General features: G+C 35.3%; 3 protein-coding genes across 3 annotated transcripts; 2 read left to right on the top strand and 1 right to left on the bottom strand.

Annotated features, from left to right (window-relative positions):
* Positions 1-199: 199 nt before the first annotated feature.
* IWZ02DRAFT_93775 (uncharacterized protein) lies at positions 200-1227 on the bottom strand. The gene is made up of 2 exons (XM_066771442.1): positions 614-1227; positions 200-401 (listed from the first exon to the last, which is right to left on the bottom strand). The coding sequence occupies exons 1-2, from the start codon at positions 1110-1112 to the stop codon at positions 280-282; spliced, it is 621 nt and encodes a 206-aa protein (XP_066618651.1). The 5' UTR covers positions 1113-1227; the 3' UTR covers positions 200-279.
* On the top strand, positions 1128-2624 carry IWZ02DRAFT_462389 (uncharacterized protein). Its single transcript, XM_066768277.1, has 2 exons — positions 1128-1368; positions 1421-2624. Exons 1-2 carry the CDS (start codon positions 1271-1273, stop codon positions 2196-2198), a joined length of 876 nt encoding a protein of 291 aa, XP_066618650.1. The 5' UTR covers positions 1128-1270; the 3' UTR covers positions 2199-2624.
* Positions 2625-4032, top strand: IWZ02DRAFT_462387 (uncharacterized protein). Its single transcript, XM_066768276.1, has 7 exons — positions 2625-2722; positions 2771-2804; positions 2859-2917; positions 2967-3023; positions 3080-3126; positions 3176-3327; positions 3376-4032. Exons 1-7 carry the CDS (start codon positions 2650-2652, stop codon positions 3686-3688), a joined length of 735 nt encoding a protein of 244 aa, XP_066618649.1. The 5' UTR covers positions 2625-2649; the 3' UTR covers positions 3689-4032.
* The last annotated feature ends 13595 nt before the right edge of the window (positions 4033-17627 follow it).

The raw sequence follows: 17627 nt of genomic DNA, 5'->3' as shown, positions 1-17627 counted from the left end.
GCATTCCTCCAGCGGACGCGTGTATCAGGCAAAGAAGCGGCGCTCCTGCCGCACATCACGCACGGTTCAAAGATGCAGACATCCAGACAGGCTTCCCAGCACGTCTCCGCACGCATGTAAGCACAAGGCTGAAGCTTGCCGGCTGGCTGGATGCCGTGTTTGCTACTCGTGGAGCATCGATGCATTAGCGCACGGCTCGGCCCATAGCGTGAAGAATCACTCTCCACCGTGGCTGCGTCGCTGACGAGCGGTGGGTTGGGCGCAAGGAAAAGGAATTGGTCAACGAGTAGTCGGTGAGCGACGAGGCTGGCGACGAGAGCTGACGGGCGGATATGGGTGATGGTTGCGTTTGCTGGCGGAGTGGCTTCTCCTGTCTGTGGGAAAGGTGGATGGTAGATGTGCTGCCGCCAGGTGAAGTTGCTTCGGCGCATGATGCTGTCTTTGGGTTGAAAGTGCAAGATCCTCTCCAAGAGGCCAGCCGCGGCCACGGACGACTGCTTGTGGCTTCTACCACTGCTGCAGAACCGTCTCCCAATCCCACCCAGTCCACACACGAGGAGCTCTTTTCTGCGAATCGCATCCGCATGGATGCCACCTCACCATACACACGTGCTCTGCTCATTGGGAATCAGCAACCCGCTAACCCCATCTCGTACGCTGTCTCGAGCGCCTGAATGGGTAGGACGCAAGCGCACAGCGGCGCTGGTGAGATGCTTGTGTTTGTGCAGCTGACGCTGTGCGTCTGTCCTGTTGTTGCGCTCTGGCATTTGGAGCCACTTGATAGACGGCTGACTGCCGCGACAAGCGGATGGCAGCAGGAAACCAAGCGTTCGGGACATGCTTGTCGTCTCGAGACACCGTTGCTGGGTTTGAGGGGGTATTGTACGCGCGGTCGAGTTGTCTTGTTGCTGGAATTTTGCCGGATTCGATTGAAGTACGTCGGATGCACTCATGCTCGAATTCTTGGATGGGTTTTCCGAACGGTAAGGCCGGTGCGCATGTCTTATGGTTGTATCTCCAAGGCATCCGTCAACACGCTGTAGCATGCCCGCATCTTTCTTTGTCCGCGCTAAGAAGACTATGTGGAGAAGCAGCCTATCATGCTTTAACATAACTTTCAGCCAGCGGAATAAATAATCCAACGTGCGTCTTCGCCTCCCCGTGGCGCAGCTGGACTCGGCTGTCTAAGCCCTGCGGCACACATATCAGCCGCAGAGGCCTGTTGTTATTTCCTGGATGCGCCAACCGAGAGAAAGCCCAACGCGCGGAGATGTTAGTTTGCATGCCACAATGCGGCCGAGCTGGAGGAGGCATCAGGCCATCATCTAGCCATCAAGGCGAACATGCGGCGACGTCCAAGGCTGTGCGGTGCGGCGTGGGATCCAAATCCTCTCGCGACTGCTTTGACTGATGCATGCAGTGACCCACAAACACTGCGCCAACCGCAAGTGCAGGTCGAGATGTTCGAAATCCCAACCCCGTATTCGAACGCAGAGGGTAAACCCTTGCCCGCCCTGGCGGCGCAGTCTCCTGGACCAGTGCTCTACGGTTCAGGATCCCTGTCCCAATGCCAGCGATGCCCTCCCCAGCGCAAAACAAGCCTACAGACGAAGCTTTTTGCCCGCGACATACAGGGGACTGCCGGTAACTCTATTTCAATCACCAGAAAATCGTCAGAACGATCCATGCTGACCCGCAAACGACCGGACGCGCGGAAGATGTTCGAAACTTTTGGGACAATGTCATTTCTGCGTAGAGGAAAAGGGGAAACCAAATTAGAGAAGCGCGTAGCTTTGCAAAATGTGCGCACTGCGAGTCATCGTGATAGATCATCAGTATTGGTTAGTTTGTTGCCTTCGCTCTTTGAAGCTCCCCTTCTCCTCAGGTCCTCCATATCTTTTGACACTGCTCGCACTTTTGGAGCATATTCATTTTGCGACGGAGCCGTCCAAAGTTGTGCCTTCATTCGTTCGTCCGCCTTGCTAGTCAGTATAGCTCATGGGAGAGCATGCAGGGGTTCCGATGTGGTGGATTTGAAGGAGCTCTGGGACGCCTGGTCAGGAACGAAAACCACTTCAAGGGATCCAGATTTCATGCACAGCCTGCAAATGTCTCTGCCATCGACAAGCTCTTCGTTCGGAATTAGTCCCGAACACTCCACCTCTGCCTGCAATCCGTCTTGCTTGACGTCTTCCTGACATGCAGTGACAGGCACCAATGGCTTGCGGCCTCCAGAACGGCTGCGCTCCTCTCGAATGCCCAAAACACGCGACGGCAAGATGCGCGCGTCTAAATACACGTGGTGCAATAGGAAGACGGCCAACAAGAGATTGACGCCGCGCCTGTCGGCTTGTCTGCGGCGTTCTTCTGTTTTCAAACACTTGCAGACCAGACAGCGCTGTTGTCTATGGCACAGCCGTGCAAAAGCGGGGTCCTCCAACGCGCTCGCGTCTTTGCGGATTTGACCTGTCGGGATTGAAAACGCCAACGGCCCTCGCCTCTCTCTATCGGACAGGGTACATGCCTTTTGCGGCGTAGTGCGGCTCTTCTCTGGGCCCCAAAATGGCGCAGTTCCATGGGGGATAAATAATGAGGTTGACTTGATGAATTGGAGCTTTCATGGCGCTGAGCAAGCTGTACCCGCCCACCATGATGGCCGATCCTACTCGCGAGTGGGTGCGAGATTCTAACGGAAGGTTTTTCATGTATCGATGGAGTTCCGGTAATCAATGCACCGCAGAACGATGGCGCAGCGGATGACGTTTTCCAGAATCTCAGCAGTGGATCACTGTCTGGCAGAGCCGGTAGGCACGCTTGGCTGCAGCCAACTTAGATGATGAACTCACAACAGATCAAAGGCAACGACACGACTCCGTGCAGTCGATTTCAGCCCAGGTCGCTTTTTCGCTGGAAGAAAGTTGGTGAGCCGCATTCGTGCAACAAGGTGGTTGCTGAGAACATCCGAGGAACCCCTGAGAACCTCGTTCGAGGGACACCAGGAGCAATCGAAGGGCTCGACCCGAGTAAGTTTTGACACCTGCGAGTCCAACGACACAACGACAGTAACTAATTGTCCAAGGCTACGAGGTGCAAAGGCGGCCTCGACAATTCTTCCATGCTGGTCGAGTGAGCAAACAAACCTGGAAAACTACACTGACCTGCTCACAAGCCGCAGATGTTCTCCGTGCTCTTCACCGAGCCGCTGGGAGGAGAAAACGCCCGAAACGTCGGCGACAACGTAACCACAGTCATTTATGACCAGCGCGTCTTCTCTCAAATTCGGCGCTTCATCGTCGTTCAGCCAAAACAGGGCTTCTGCTACGCAGTGTAAGTAGTCAGAACACACGAAACCTGCACGCATTTGACCTTTGACAGTCTCGTCTCCACAAACGGAAACCGCGGCGTCAACAAGCCCGGCGTCGAGCCAGAAGCGCACGCCGTGGTCCACACGACCAACTCGAACCCGGTGTGGCTCCAGGGCGAGCGCGAACGCGGCATGACCAAGGAATCAATCGCAGTGATTCCGGCAAACGACAGTGTTCCCTTGACTCCTGCCTCGCGCATCAACTTTTCGCTTGCCCATCCGATCCAGTACAATGTCAAGGTCAAAGATCTCGGTCGTGTATGCGATGAAGACATGCCGAATTTTTGTCTGTACTGGCAGACGGAGCGAGACAGGACCTTTTGACCATACGTTCGTTCTTTTGCGCGCCCAAACATACGTCGGTGGCCTGATTGCTTTGCGTTCCTTTCTCTCATGGGTGGATGTTGTCTTGTTTTGGTTTTGCAACACGAGTCGTTCGAGGCTTCTCGTTCTTGTTTTGCATGCCCTTCGCTACATGAGGCAGTGTTTAGATCACCTACAGTCAGCAGATAACATTCCAGGTGCAAAGTTTGATGTTTTTGCCACCAAAATTCGCATCAATTATATTGGCCATCCCAAGTAGAAGACCTATGCAACGACTTAGAAACTTTAAGAGATTCCTAGTAAGACTTTACTACGCCACCTCCGAAAGGAATAAGAAGCCTAAGCACACGTTAGACGCATAGGATATATGACTTAAGTAGTCATCCTATACTCTAACGCTTCATCTATCCTAAAAGGAAATAGAGTAGGTATAGGAATTATAGCGTATAACACCTAATAAGATAGTATAAGAGTAGTAGTAAGCTATAGAGTAAATACTAGACTATACTAGCTTATATATAATAGAGAACTAGAAGCACTTATAAGGGCTATAGAGCTAGCTACCTAGAAATAGCTAGGATAATAGATTATAGTATATATAGATAACTAAGCTATACTATACTACCTCTAGACCCGTCTAACCTACTAGGTTAAGGACTATAACTTTAAGCTATAGATATAGGCTACTTAATTATAGCTAGATAAGGTAGTCTTACCTTCTTATAGGCCCTAGGCTATATAGGGATTAGAGGAAACCTATAAGTAGATGCCCTTATAAAGGAGGCTACTAGGCTAACCCTAGAGAATAACTACTTAAGGACTACCCTTCTTAGAATACGCGTATAATAAAGAACTATAGTAGAATAGATAATATATACTATATAATACTAGGAAGCATAGATAATACTATCCTAGGGGTTATATATATATAACTTCCTATCTATACTAAGGACGTCTATCTAACTCTCTAAGTATAGATAACTAGAAGTATTAGCCCTCTTCTAATTAAAACTAAACTATAGCTACTTTAGAGCCTATCTATTACGGTTTAGTAAGATAGACTAGGATAATTATAGCTATAATAATACTACCTAATAAATACTATAATATCTTATTAGTAACTACCTACTCTATAGCTCTACTAGGAGAGAAGCTATATAGGAAGCGTGTAAGGCGTACGATAATAATAGTAGGAAAATAGCCTCTATACCCTATAGAGAGCTATTCTAAGGAGATATTAGTTAATAATTCATACTTAAGTTTATTTATTAGACGAAGGTTTCTACTAGGGTATAGTATATATAAATAGTAGATAAAGGGAAAAGAAGAGTAAAAAGAAGAAGAGAGAATCTATTCTAAGCTCTACTAGTAGAGTAAATAATAAGCTCTATAATCCCTCTACTTATAGTTCCTATAGGTACTACCCTAGAGCCCCTCTAACTAAAGATAATCTAGGAAAGGACCTCTTTATCTATAATCTACCTAATACCCTCTAGGCTTATACCCCTCCTCTACCTTATATAGAGCCTCTACTAAGACCCTAGCCCTCTAGATTAGAAAGGCGTTAATATAGCTTAGATAACTACTCTATAACTACTCTAGCTAAACCCTTCTACTCCTAATAATAATTAGATAACTATTTAGTAGTAAGGTAAGAGCTTAACGCTATTTATCTATATAGTATACCTAGGCTAGGGCGGTATATAGAGCTCTATTATTAGTAATAATATTAACGTATAGTTATCTAATAGTAGTAATAGGGCTAGATTAAATTATAAGTAATATTAATATAGATTAAACCTAGGTTCTTTAGCGTTATTTATTTTCTATAATAAGTATTAGCTAATTATACTAGTTAGCTAGAAGATGTACGCTACTAGTTAAAAACCTTACCTACTTTTTTTACCTTTATAGGTACTAAGAAAGGTATTATATAACGCTAACTAAAAATAGTACTATTAGGGATAGTACTAGAACGCTATAGTAGAGTATATATATAATCTACCTTACCTACTACCCTATACTATATTTACTTTTCTATATATACCTTCTTCCTATCCCTCTTCCTTTTCTTACTCTTACTTTATACTACCTATCTACTTAGATAATAGTAGGAAGGCTAGTTCTTAGCCCCCCCTTATCTAAAAAGAGTCTAGATAAACTATCTATCTATAATAACCCTATACTAATATTATACTAAGAATTATACTTTATTATATAAGATTCTTTAGCTAGGTATCCCTACTTACCCTAAATTAGGGGTAGGCTAAAGAAGTCTATAATAGATATAGCTCTCCTCCTAACTTATTAGGTCTAGGAAGCTAGATAGTAGAATAAGAAAGCATCTACCCTCTTTCTTAACATATAAGGGGCATTTAACTATATAGCCTATAACTAACTCCTTACGGTTATAGCTAGACTTTAGCTTCTAGTACGCCTTCTATACTAGGTTAAATCCTTCCTATAGGATCATACGACCTAGCTATTATTTAATAGCTAGATAGAAAACCTTACCCTAGTCTAAATAGAAATCCCCTAGGGAAGTCTAGTCTTACCTATCCTATTTCTTATATATATATAAGAGATCTTTTAAATAGGGGCCGTTAGCTCTCTCTTATATATAGATAACATCTCCCTTACTACTATCTCCTCCTTATAGAAACGTAACGTAACCCTCCTATAAAGAGCTATATTATACGTTTTTTAGAAAGAGAAAGAATATATAGTAGACTTTAACCTTAATAAGATAGAGCTTATCTACTTCTCTACTAGGAAAATAGACCTAGTCCTAGTCTACCTACTAAATAGGAAAAAGATATAGCTAAAACCCCTTATATGATAGCTAGGTATTCTATTTAATAAAGGTCTTACCTTTAAATAATACCTAGCTACCCGTATCGCGTAAGCTAAGGGGGCCTTCTCTAGGCTTACCTAGCTAGTAAATACGGAATGAGGCCTTTCTTCCTAAGCCGTATAATAAATCTACCTAGTATGCGTGCTTAGTATAGTAGACTATAGTAGCTAAATCTACTAGAAGAACTAGACTAGCTTTATAAGGAGCTACTAATCTCTATAGAGAGTAGTACTTTAAAGGATTCTTAGAGCCTTCTAGATAACCCCTACCTAGCTAATAGAGCTAGAAGCGGCTCTTCTCCCCCTAGCCCTACGCCTTAATAAGGAAATTAGGTCTTATACCCTCTAGGTAAGGAAACTTATACTAGTATACCCTATCTATAAAGCCCTTAAGTAAATCCCCGCTCTAATAGAAGGGGACTCTATATAAAAGTAGCTAACTTAGCTTAAGAGAGTAAAAGCTAGCATTATATACCTTAAGAGTAATAGCTAGGAGAGAATTACGTACTTCTACTTTCCCCTATAGAAGAGATCTCTCCCGTACGAGGTATATATTAGTACTAATTCTAAAGAGGAGGAGGCTATAGCCTATTAGTAGATAGTAAATAAAGCTCCCTTCTTAGACGTTTATATCTATATAGATACTTCATGCATCCCTAGTAGAAAAGGAATTAGTATAGCTTTTTACGCATAGAACCCATCTAGAGATGTACTATATACTAGTAAGGGAGCTAACCTTAGCCTACTACTAATAGTATATAACGGGGAACTAGATGCTATTCCTACTATACTTAAGTAGGCTATCTCGTACGGCCTAAAGAATAACTACATTAAGGTCTTCATAGATAACTAAGCCGCCCTCTAGAGGCTTAAGGTCCCCTCTAATAACGCCGGCTAGGAATGCTAAATATAAATAGTTTAAGCTATAAATACCCTTATATAAATAGGATATAGGGTTTCCCTATACTAGGTACTAGGGTATACTAGTATCTATAGGAATAAATAAGCTAATCATATTATAAAGAAGGCCGTATTAGATACCTTACCCTCTAGGAATAGGACTAGCTTTACTTATATCTAGTAATAGCTATAAGCATAGATACGTATAGAATAGGTAACGTATATTACTAAAATAGCTAAGAAAGCTATCGTACGAAACCCTAATACCTACTATACTAACCTATAGTAGAAGCCTAGAGGATATATTAAAATCCCCTATATGGAATAGTAATACGCCTTAGCCTTCTACTAACTAACTTTTAGGTATAGCTACTTTAAAGCCTACCTATACCGCTTTAGAAAGATAGATATACTATACTACCCCTACCGCGGCACCGTAATATAAAACCTAAAATACCTACTTCTTAGTTACCTAAGATATAGTAGTATATAAGAGAAGCTACTAGCTAGCCTCTTAATATAGCTAGCTAAGCTAGTATATAGGAGTAATCTCTTAATAGAGCTCCTCCTAAATACTTATCTAGGAATCTCCTATATAATAGAATTCCTCTAGTTAATAAAGGTATCTACCTATAAGTAGTACCTTAGTCTTATACCTAAGGAGGCCTAAATAAGTCTATTATATACTCTTCTTTAGTTTAGCTACTACTTCTTAAAAAAAAGCCTATACGTTAATAAGTTATTACTATATATAAAATTTTTAAAAAATTAAAAATTACTACACCTACTATAACTCTATAGCGCGGGCTTATACGTATATAACTAAAGTTAGAAAGTAAAAACCTAACCTCTAAAGTATCGTACTATAAGTATACTCGTACCTACCCCCTAGGGGGAGGCCCTACCTAACCTAGTTCTACTAGACGGCTATAACTATAAACCTAAGAAAATAGACTAAGATACCCCTATACTACCTAGCCTACTACCTACTTAACTAGCTAATAAACCTAAGGAAATAGACTAGGACTTCCCTATAAGCCCTATCCCCCTATTATCCCTACTAATTATCGTACTAGGCCTAATTAAGAAATAGTATACTATACTAAAGAGAACTATCCTAGTAGACGCCTCTAAACCTAACCCTACCTACTAAGGAAAAAGGACTAGGTTCGGATTTCGTCTAAACTTTAATACTACCTAGGAGGTAATTAATATAGTACTCTCTTATATCCTATACGTAATAAACCTTATATATAATATAAGTAAGAAGCGAAGACTCTATAACCTTAGTAATATCCTATAGGATTATACTAAGATAGGTCGCGTAGGTAATATGTTATTAGTACTTACTACTTAAGTTTACTCCCTTAAAAATACTACTTATACGCTAGGAGTAAAGGTTTACTAGCTATAAAAGCTAGTTATCCTTCCTATAACCCTAGCTAACCTATCGTACGTAACCTAAGCCTAGAAAGTAACTACTACTAGAAAACTATATATAATAACTCCTTACCTAAAGATAACTATAAAGCTAGCTACTACTCCCCTAAAGACCCTATAGGATATATTATTACGAATTATTAAGCGGCTAATATATAGGCTTTTTACCTAAAGGCTATCTACTTAGTTAGACGTATATAAAATTAAAAAGAACTTAATTAAAGTTAAGTAATTAAAAGATAAAGTTAAGTAAAGTCTTCTTAATTATTATAAATATAGAAGATGCTATTTACTCTTCTATCTTCTATATATATTTATATAAGAAGTAAAATAAGAACTAAACTCTCTCTTTACTACGTGAATTACTACTTTTAGTTACGTTATCTAAATAGATAAGAAATTAATCTTCTTATTACCGCGTAAAGTTTCGTTAGCTATTAAGTAGGCTATATATCCTTAGTAGTATTTATTATCTATTAGTACTACTAGCTTATGCGGCTTAGTTAGTTTACGCGGCTTAGTTATAATTAGCTTCGGCTTATTAAGTAATCGCGTAAGGGCGTAGTTATAATATACTCGCGTTATAGGTATCTAATATATACTTACGTTACTAGTATCTAATAGCTATTACGATATTCCTCCTCCTAATAGAAAGCCTAAGTTAGCTTATTAGGTACTTACGCGGATAACTAACAAGTACTATTTTAGTAAGGGTATAAAGTATAGGACTACTAGGTATATCTTATTATTAGGTTTATAGTTTAACTAACCTTCTTTACTACTACCTTAATAATAATAATAGACCTTACTTCTATTATTATATCTTCCTATTACTCTTAGCCTATCTCTTACTTAAGTAACTAGCTCTAGTAATAATAGTAAGTCTTCCTATTTATGCTAAGTCTAAAATACTTAACTAATTATCGCGTAATAGTATCTAATTAACTTTATTACTTTAAGCGCCCTATAGGTAATACGACGCCTTAAGAGAATACTAAGGTAACTTAAGACTATTACGTAAGACGTTATGTATAATTAGCTAATCGTTTATATATCTAGAGTTTTAAAAAGGTAAAGTAAAGCTAACTAGTCTAGGTATAGTACCTAGCTCCTAAGAGCTAGTATATATTACTATTCTACCTATAAATCCTCGCGTAAACGTTACGTAAGCTAATTTACCTACCTTACCTTTATATACGCGTTCTAGTAGCTATTATATTAGTATACTAGTAAGTATACCTTTATATAAAAGTAATAATAGTAGCATTATTCGTCTAGCTACTTTACCTATAGAATTACTAGTAGAACCTTTAGATTAGGACTTAGAGGTAGATACTTCTAATAAGATTATAGTCTTCGTCCTATATAAGGCCTTTAAAAAACTCGCTAAGGTATATATTACTACTTACTTATCCTTATATAATAGCTAACTTATTATAGAAATCCCTTAGTAGTAACGAAACTAGCTAACGCGTAATATATATACTAGGCCTTAGTAACTTAGCTTATTATACTATTATCCTAGTTTCTAAGGATTATTTTAACATTATATCTACGGAATCTTATAGTTCTTCGCGCGATGCTTACTTAATCTAATACGTAGGTATTAATTAGGCTACTAGTTATACTAAGTACTAGGATAATCTCTCTACTTACGTCTTCTATAGTTACTATAAGTTACTAGGTTTCTTATAGGGTTATTACGCGAACTACGTCTAGGGTACTAGTAACCTTAACTATACTATAAGTAACCTTACTAGTACTTATCCTCCTAATTAATATAAAAGGCGTAAGGATAAGATATAGCCTAGAGAGTACCTTACTCTTTACTATATAATAGATAACTAGGTTAATAACTTTCTCTAGAACTTAGTTAAAGGTATAATAAGGCCTAAACTTAAGAAGTTAGCTCTAGTTCCTACTAAAGAGGAGGAAGAGGAGTAAGGGTATAAAGGATAAGGGATAAAATTAAATTAGGAGGAATAGGATAGATTAGGATAAATTAGTTTATATAGGTAAGAGTTATTTACTATAGTGTTAGAGGATTCTCTTTACTAGAGTATAGGCGGGTTAGTTATCTAATTACGTTTCTTCCTATAATTCTTATTAGAGAAAGGCTCTTTTCTACTTTTCTAGGTTCTTTAGTAGTCTAGGGGTAGAAGGATTAGTAGTATAGAAGTCCTCTACTTTTTAGAGGGCCCTAATAAAAGAACTTACTATATACTACTTATTATCTTAATTATATCCTACCTATTAAACCTAGTACTTTAAAGTTCTATAAGTAACCTTACTTACGTAGATAAAGTTAACTTCCTATTCTTACTAATTATTAATAACCTTAGGTTCTAGTTCTATGTATCTCTATTATAGTAATAGGTCTATAGCTACTTTACGTAGGTAATTAGTATAGAAAAGGTTTATAACCTTTATGCTTTTTAGAAGATCTAATTCGTACGAATATCCTTTTATTCTAGTAATCTTAAATGGTCCTACGTTAGGAGTATCTAATTTTAGATTTAGCCGGTCCGTTATCTAGCTAGTCTTCTTAATGTAGATAAAGTCTCTAATATTAAAGTTAGGTATATAATAGTATTTATTAGCTTATTAGTAGTTCTTTTCTTATAATTAGCGAATTAATTTATAGGCATACTTATAGGCCTCTTATCTTCTTTTTTAGAGAGACTAAGCTATAGACTATATTCTACCTTTAGGTAAAGTAGTTATTATTATATAAGTAGTCTAGTTATAATATATACGTAGCACGAAGCTAAGGTCTACTTCTACTAGTATAAGACCTATAGTCTTATATAGGAGGGTAGCCTAAGCTAAATCTATTAATAGTAGAAGATTAGACTAGTCGTTTTAGTAGTAATTAATAAAGGGTTATAGTTAGGGTATAAGGACCTAATTTACTATCTTAGTAATTCTATTTATCTAAGAGTAATAGGCTAAATTAAAGTGTTATTTAATACTAGTTAACTTATATAGCTCCTACGCGAAGGCTAAAATAAATAGAGGACCTTAATCTATTAGTATACTTTTAGGATTTCTGAAAATTTAGTAGACGTAATTATAAAAAAGTTAAGATACTCCTTTAGCATTAATTTTCTTTATATAAGGTAAACTAAAGGTTCTTTAGGATAACTAGTTAATAATAATAAGGATATAATTAAATTCCTTTTAGTCTTACGGCATCTCTTTAAAATCTATAGCTAGGTATTACTAGGGATGGTTAGGAATTAGTAGAGGATATTATCGCGATAGCTATTAGACGCTAGATACTAGTAATATAAGTACATTATAACTACGCCCTTACGCGATTACTTAATAAGCCGAAGCTAATTATAACTAAGCTACGTAAGCTAGTAGTACTAATAGATAATAAATACTCCTAAGGATATATAGCCTACTTAATAGCTAATAAAACTTCGCGTAGTAATAAGAAGATTAATTTCTTATCTATTTTAATAATATAACTAAAGTAGTAATTTACGTAGTAAAAGAGAGAGTTTAGTCTCATTTTACTTCTTATATAAATATATATAGAAGATAGAAGAGTATATAGCATCTTCTATATTTATAATAATTAAGAAGACTTTACTTAACTTCATCTTTTAACTACTTAACTTTAATTAAGTTCTTTTTAATTTTATATACGTCTAACTAAGTAGATAGCCTCTAGGTGAAAGCCTATATATTAGCCGCTTAATAATTCATAATAGATATAGAAGATTATTCTAGGTATTATCCCCGTCCTACTTTTTTATTACCTAAGGGAGGTATTAGAATACCTAAACTAGGTATACTATATATATAGCCTAAGCCTTATATATAACCGTCTATTATTTAAGAAGGAAATTTAAGTCATCTTAGTGAGGCGTATTAGTATTATCTAAGGACTAAAGAGCATTAAGTATATATTAACTATAGAAGTCTTTATAAGGCTATAGTATAGTATATAAATATTAAGGAGGTATCCTCTCCGTACCTACTTATAAGAAAGTAGAAGACTATTCTATATATAGATAGTATAGCTAAGAATTAAGCCTACGCGACTAGTACTTAAGAGGAGTCTAGTAGTTAATAATAAATACCCTTACGCGGAGGTACTAAATTACCTTATAAATTAGAGAAAGGAAGAGGATAGGTACTCCTCTTCTTATTATAATCTTTTTATTCCCTATTACTAGTTAAGCTTAATATATAAGTATAAGAGAAAGGTCTTTTTTATATAATATAATTCTAGGTTAAAGAAGCTTTTAGGCATATTCTACTAGAAGAAGCTAAGAACTATTAATCTAAGATTACTCCTCTTATAAAGGGATAAACCTAGGATATTACTATTTATATAAAGATATAAATTAAGACTCTTAAATAAGTTATCCTTAACTTAGTAGAAAGGATTTTAAATTATTAAACTTCATTATATGAAGATACTATTAAGTTAATAAGTTTATAGTATTTAGAAGAGAACGGATCCTAGAAGAAGAAGAAATATATACTAAGAGTACCTAACCTACCTGAATTAATAAACGGCTAAAACCCTACGTACGAGTATTAGTAGCTCCTTATAAATAATAAAATCCGTAGTAATAAGGACTACTTTAAAAGAGGTACTACTATAGATACTAAGGAAGCTATTATAAGTTATATCCTCTCTAGGATATAGGGTAAGGTAGTATAGTATTTAGTACTATTTCTTTATACCTACGTAAAGATAGATGATCTAGTCCTTAATACTAACTTATATTACTAGCTTAAGTAAGTATTTAAGAATCCGTACTAGTAAAAGGATGTAAAGAAGAAGCTAAAGGACCTTTATTATAAAATTCCTATAGATCTTTAGAAGTTCTAGTTAGAGTTTATATACCTAGCTTTAGAAGCTAACCTTCTATATAAATAATAGAAAGAGGATTTTTACTCTTTATTAGATCCCCTACTATAAACTTATTTAGTAGGAATTAAATAAGATGACTCTATTTCATTTAAAGAATACCTTTAAAAGGTATACCCTATCGTATAAAGTATAATTAAGTACTAAAACGGTTAAAACGTATCTTTATTATCCTAGGAAGACCGTATAAAGAAATAATAATAGGAATAAGTAGGTAAATCTACTCTTTTAATAGGTAGAAGTTTAAGAGAATAGCCTTTTTTAAGGTTATTATAGAGATCTACTTCTCGCGTAATAACGGAAAATCTAATACATAAAGGAAAAGTAGAACTCTAAGGTAATATTAGACCCTACTATTAATATAGAAAATTTAGATACCTTATCTAATAGTGCCTAGAAACTAAAGTAAAGATAGTTAATACCGTAATAGAAGAAGAAGGAGAAGAGCGTATAATATTAGAACTATACTCTTCTTTATTAGAAAATAATAAGTCTTAGGGGAAGTCTCCTCCCTAAGATATAAGCTTAGAGCTCTATAAATTACTAATTTATAGGTAAACATTTATAACCTTATTAGAGGATACCTATTTACTATATAAACTATAATTATAGCTAGTAGTTATGCTATATCTATTTATACCCTAGTTAATACTAGCATAAATGGATCTAGCTTTATCTATCCTTAACTTCTTCTATAACTTAGGGAATTAGGGATTAAGAAAAGAAAGATTACTAGTAGGAACCTTAAAGTCTCTAGGTTTAACTAACGTATAAATAAGTAACTTAATTTTATTTATTAATTATAATTCCGTTTCTAATATTAGCTAGTTATAATATACGCCTTCATACTAGATATTAGGCGCTAAAATATTATTCTAGGCCGCTAGTTCCTCATATATTATTATATTCTTCTAGATTACTATAACTAATAACTTATTTAGTTAAGTCCTCCGGACTAAATTTCTTTTTTAAATCTTTTAAACATTCTAAAATTATCCGCATAAAGTAAAGTTATGCGGATAAACTAATTAATTTCTTTAGTATACATCTCTAATAATATTAAAGTTAATAACTAAGAAACCTTTTTTACCTCTCTTATAGGAATTAACCTACCTATAAAAATACTAATAGAAGTAGTAGATCTTTATTCTATTATACTAGACGATATTAATGAAGCTAATAAAGATAAAGCCTTTAATAAATACCTTAATAATTATTTACCCTCTAAGTATAAGAACTACCGCGATATCTTTTTAAAATAAGAGTCTAACTAGCTACTACCTTCTTATATAGGAGTTAATCATTAAATTTCTCTTATATATAAGGATTCTCTACGCCTACTAATAAGTCCCCTCTATAGAATATCTCTAGAATAGCTTACCGTAGTAAAGGAATACGTCTAAGAGAATTTAAAGAAAGGATTTATTACTAAGAGTTATACGCCCTATACCTCTCTAGTATTAGTAGTAAAAAAACCTAGAGGTGGCTAGTAAATTTATATTAACTACTAATGGTTAAATGATTAAATAAAGAAGGACTTATATCCTTTACCTCTTATCTTAGAACTCTTATAGAGAGTAGGTAAAGGAAAGGTCTATATAAAACTAGATATTTAATAAGCTTTCTATTAAATCTAACTTTAAGAATAGTCTAAAGAATATACTACCTTCCGTATAAGATACGGACTATTTAAATACCGCGTTTTACCTTTTAGGCTAAGTAATAGGCCTACTACTTTTTAACATTTTATTAACTAAGTTCTCTTTAACTATTTAGATAATTTTATTATTACTTTTATAGACGATATTCTTATTATTTCTAAAAAACCGTATAATTATACTTAATACGTCATTAAAGTTCTATAATAATTATAAAAAGCGGGATTATAAGCCGACATAAAAAAGAGTAAGTTTTTAACTACTTATACGAAATTCTTAGGATATATTATCTCTACTAAGGGTATATTAATAGACCCGTAAAAAATTAAACCTATTCGTACCTAGTAATTACCTATAACCCTCTAATCTCTTTAGTCTTTCTTAGGATTCTATAACTTCTATTAGAGATTCCTTCCTAACTATAGACGAATTAGCTAGCTACTAGAAAAACTATATTTAAAAGTAAAGTAGTAATAACTTAGGCTAGTTAAGGAAGAATCTTTTAGAAACCTTAAGAAACTAATATATAGTAAATTACTACTTATAAACTATAATCTAACTTTAGATACTTATATAGAAATAGATATAAGTAACGGAGTAGTTATAGGAGTTCTATTATAATATTAAGAAAATTATAAATAGAAACTAGTATCCTTTTATTCTAAGGTAATATTAGATACTAAACTCTATTATAGAATACCTAATAAAGAACTTCTAGCTATTATATAAGGACTAGAGGAATAGAGATCTATACTTATAGGCCTTTATAAATCTTTTCTTATAATTATAGACTATTAAGCATTAGAACACTTTACTTCTAAGTACTAATTATCCGCACGATAAGTAAGATAGGCTAAGTAACTTACTAAGTACTAAGTCCGGTTTACCTACTAACTAGGAAAGGAAAACATTATTATAGATATTCTTATAAGAAAGTAAGAGTAACTTAAGACTTAAAAAGAGAAAGTAAAGGCTATATAAGAGTAGTATCTTATTCCTACTTCCTAGGTAGTCCTACTTATAATGATGGAGCTAGAAGTTTCTCTACTAATAATTTTCCTTAACGAACTTCTTTATATAAATAGAGAAAACCTAGATCTTAAACTATAGAGAGAAATAGCCTATCTTTAACTAGAAAATAAATCATATTAGAAGCTATAGGATGGATTACTTCTTTACTATAGTATATTAGTTATTCCTAACTAGGATAACCTTCGCGCGAGAATAATTAAAGTAATATATACTACTTACGTTACTACCTATCTAGGAATTAATAAAATGCGAAAGCTATTATAGTAATACTATTACTAGCCTAGCTAGACTTATATAATTAAGAGATATAGCCGAAACTACTATATTTACTACTAGAACTATGAATTTACTAATAAGATACCTAGCCTTCTATATCCTCTACTAATTTCTAACCGTCCCTAGTAACACCTAGCTATAGATTTTAAAGAGATACTATAAGACTAAAAGGGATTTAATTATATCCTTATTATTATAGACCGGTTATCCTAAAGAACCTTTAGTTTACCTTATACGAAGAAAATTAACGCTAAAGGAGTATCTTAACTTTTTTATAATTACATCTACCGAATTTTTAGAAATCCTAAAAGTATACTATTAGATTAAGGTCCTTAGTTTATTTTAGCCTTCGCGTAGGAGCTATATAAGTTAACTAGTATTAAATAATACTTTAATTTAGCCTATTACTCTTAGATAAACGGAATTACTAAGATAGTAAATTAGGTCCTTATACGCTAACTATAACCCTTTATTAATTACTACTAAAATAACTAGTCTAATCTTCTACTTTTAATAGATTTAGCTTAGGCTACCCTCCTATATAAGGCTATAGGTCTTATACTAGTAGAAGTAGACTTTAGCTTTATACTATATATATATTATAACTAGACTACTTATATAATAATAACTACTTCGCCTAAAGGTAGAATATAGTCTATAGCTTAGTCTCTCTAAAAAAGAAGATAAGAAGCCTATAAGTATACCTATAAATTAATTTACTAATTATAAGAAAAGAACTACTAATAAGCTAATAAATACCGTTATATACCTAACTTTAATATTAGAGACTTTATTTATATTAAGAAGACTAGCTAGATAACGGACTAGCTAAATCTAAAATTAGACGCTCCTAATACGGGACTATTTAAGATTACTAGAATAAAAG

This window comes from Phyllosticta citriasiana (assembly GCF_038021145.1).
Source record: "Phyllosticta citriasiana strain CBS 120426 chromosome Unknown IWZ02scaffold_16, whole genome shotgun sequence".
Classification (NCBI taxonomy): Eukaryota; Fungi; Ascomycota; class Dothideomycetes; order Botryosphaeriales; family Phyllostictaceae; genus Phyllosticta; species Phyllosticta citriasiana.
Note: the sequence above shows the minus strand (reverse complement) of the source record. Positions and strands in the feature narration are given on the sequence as shown.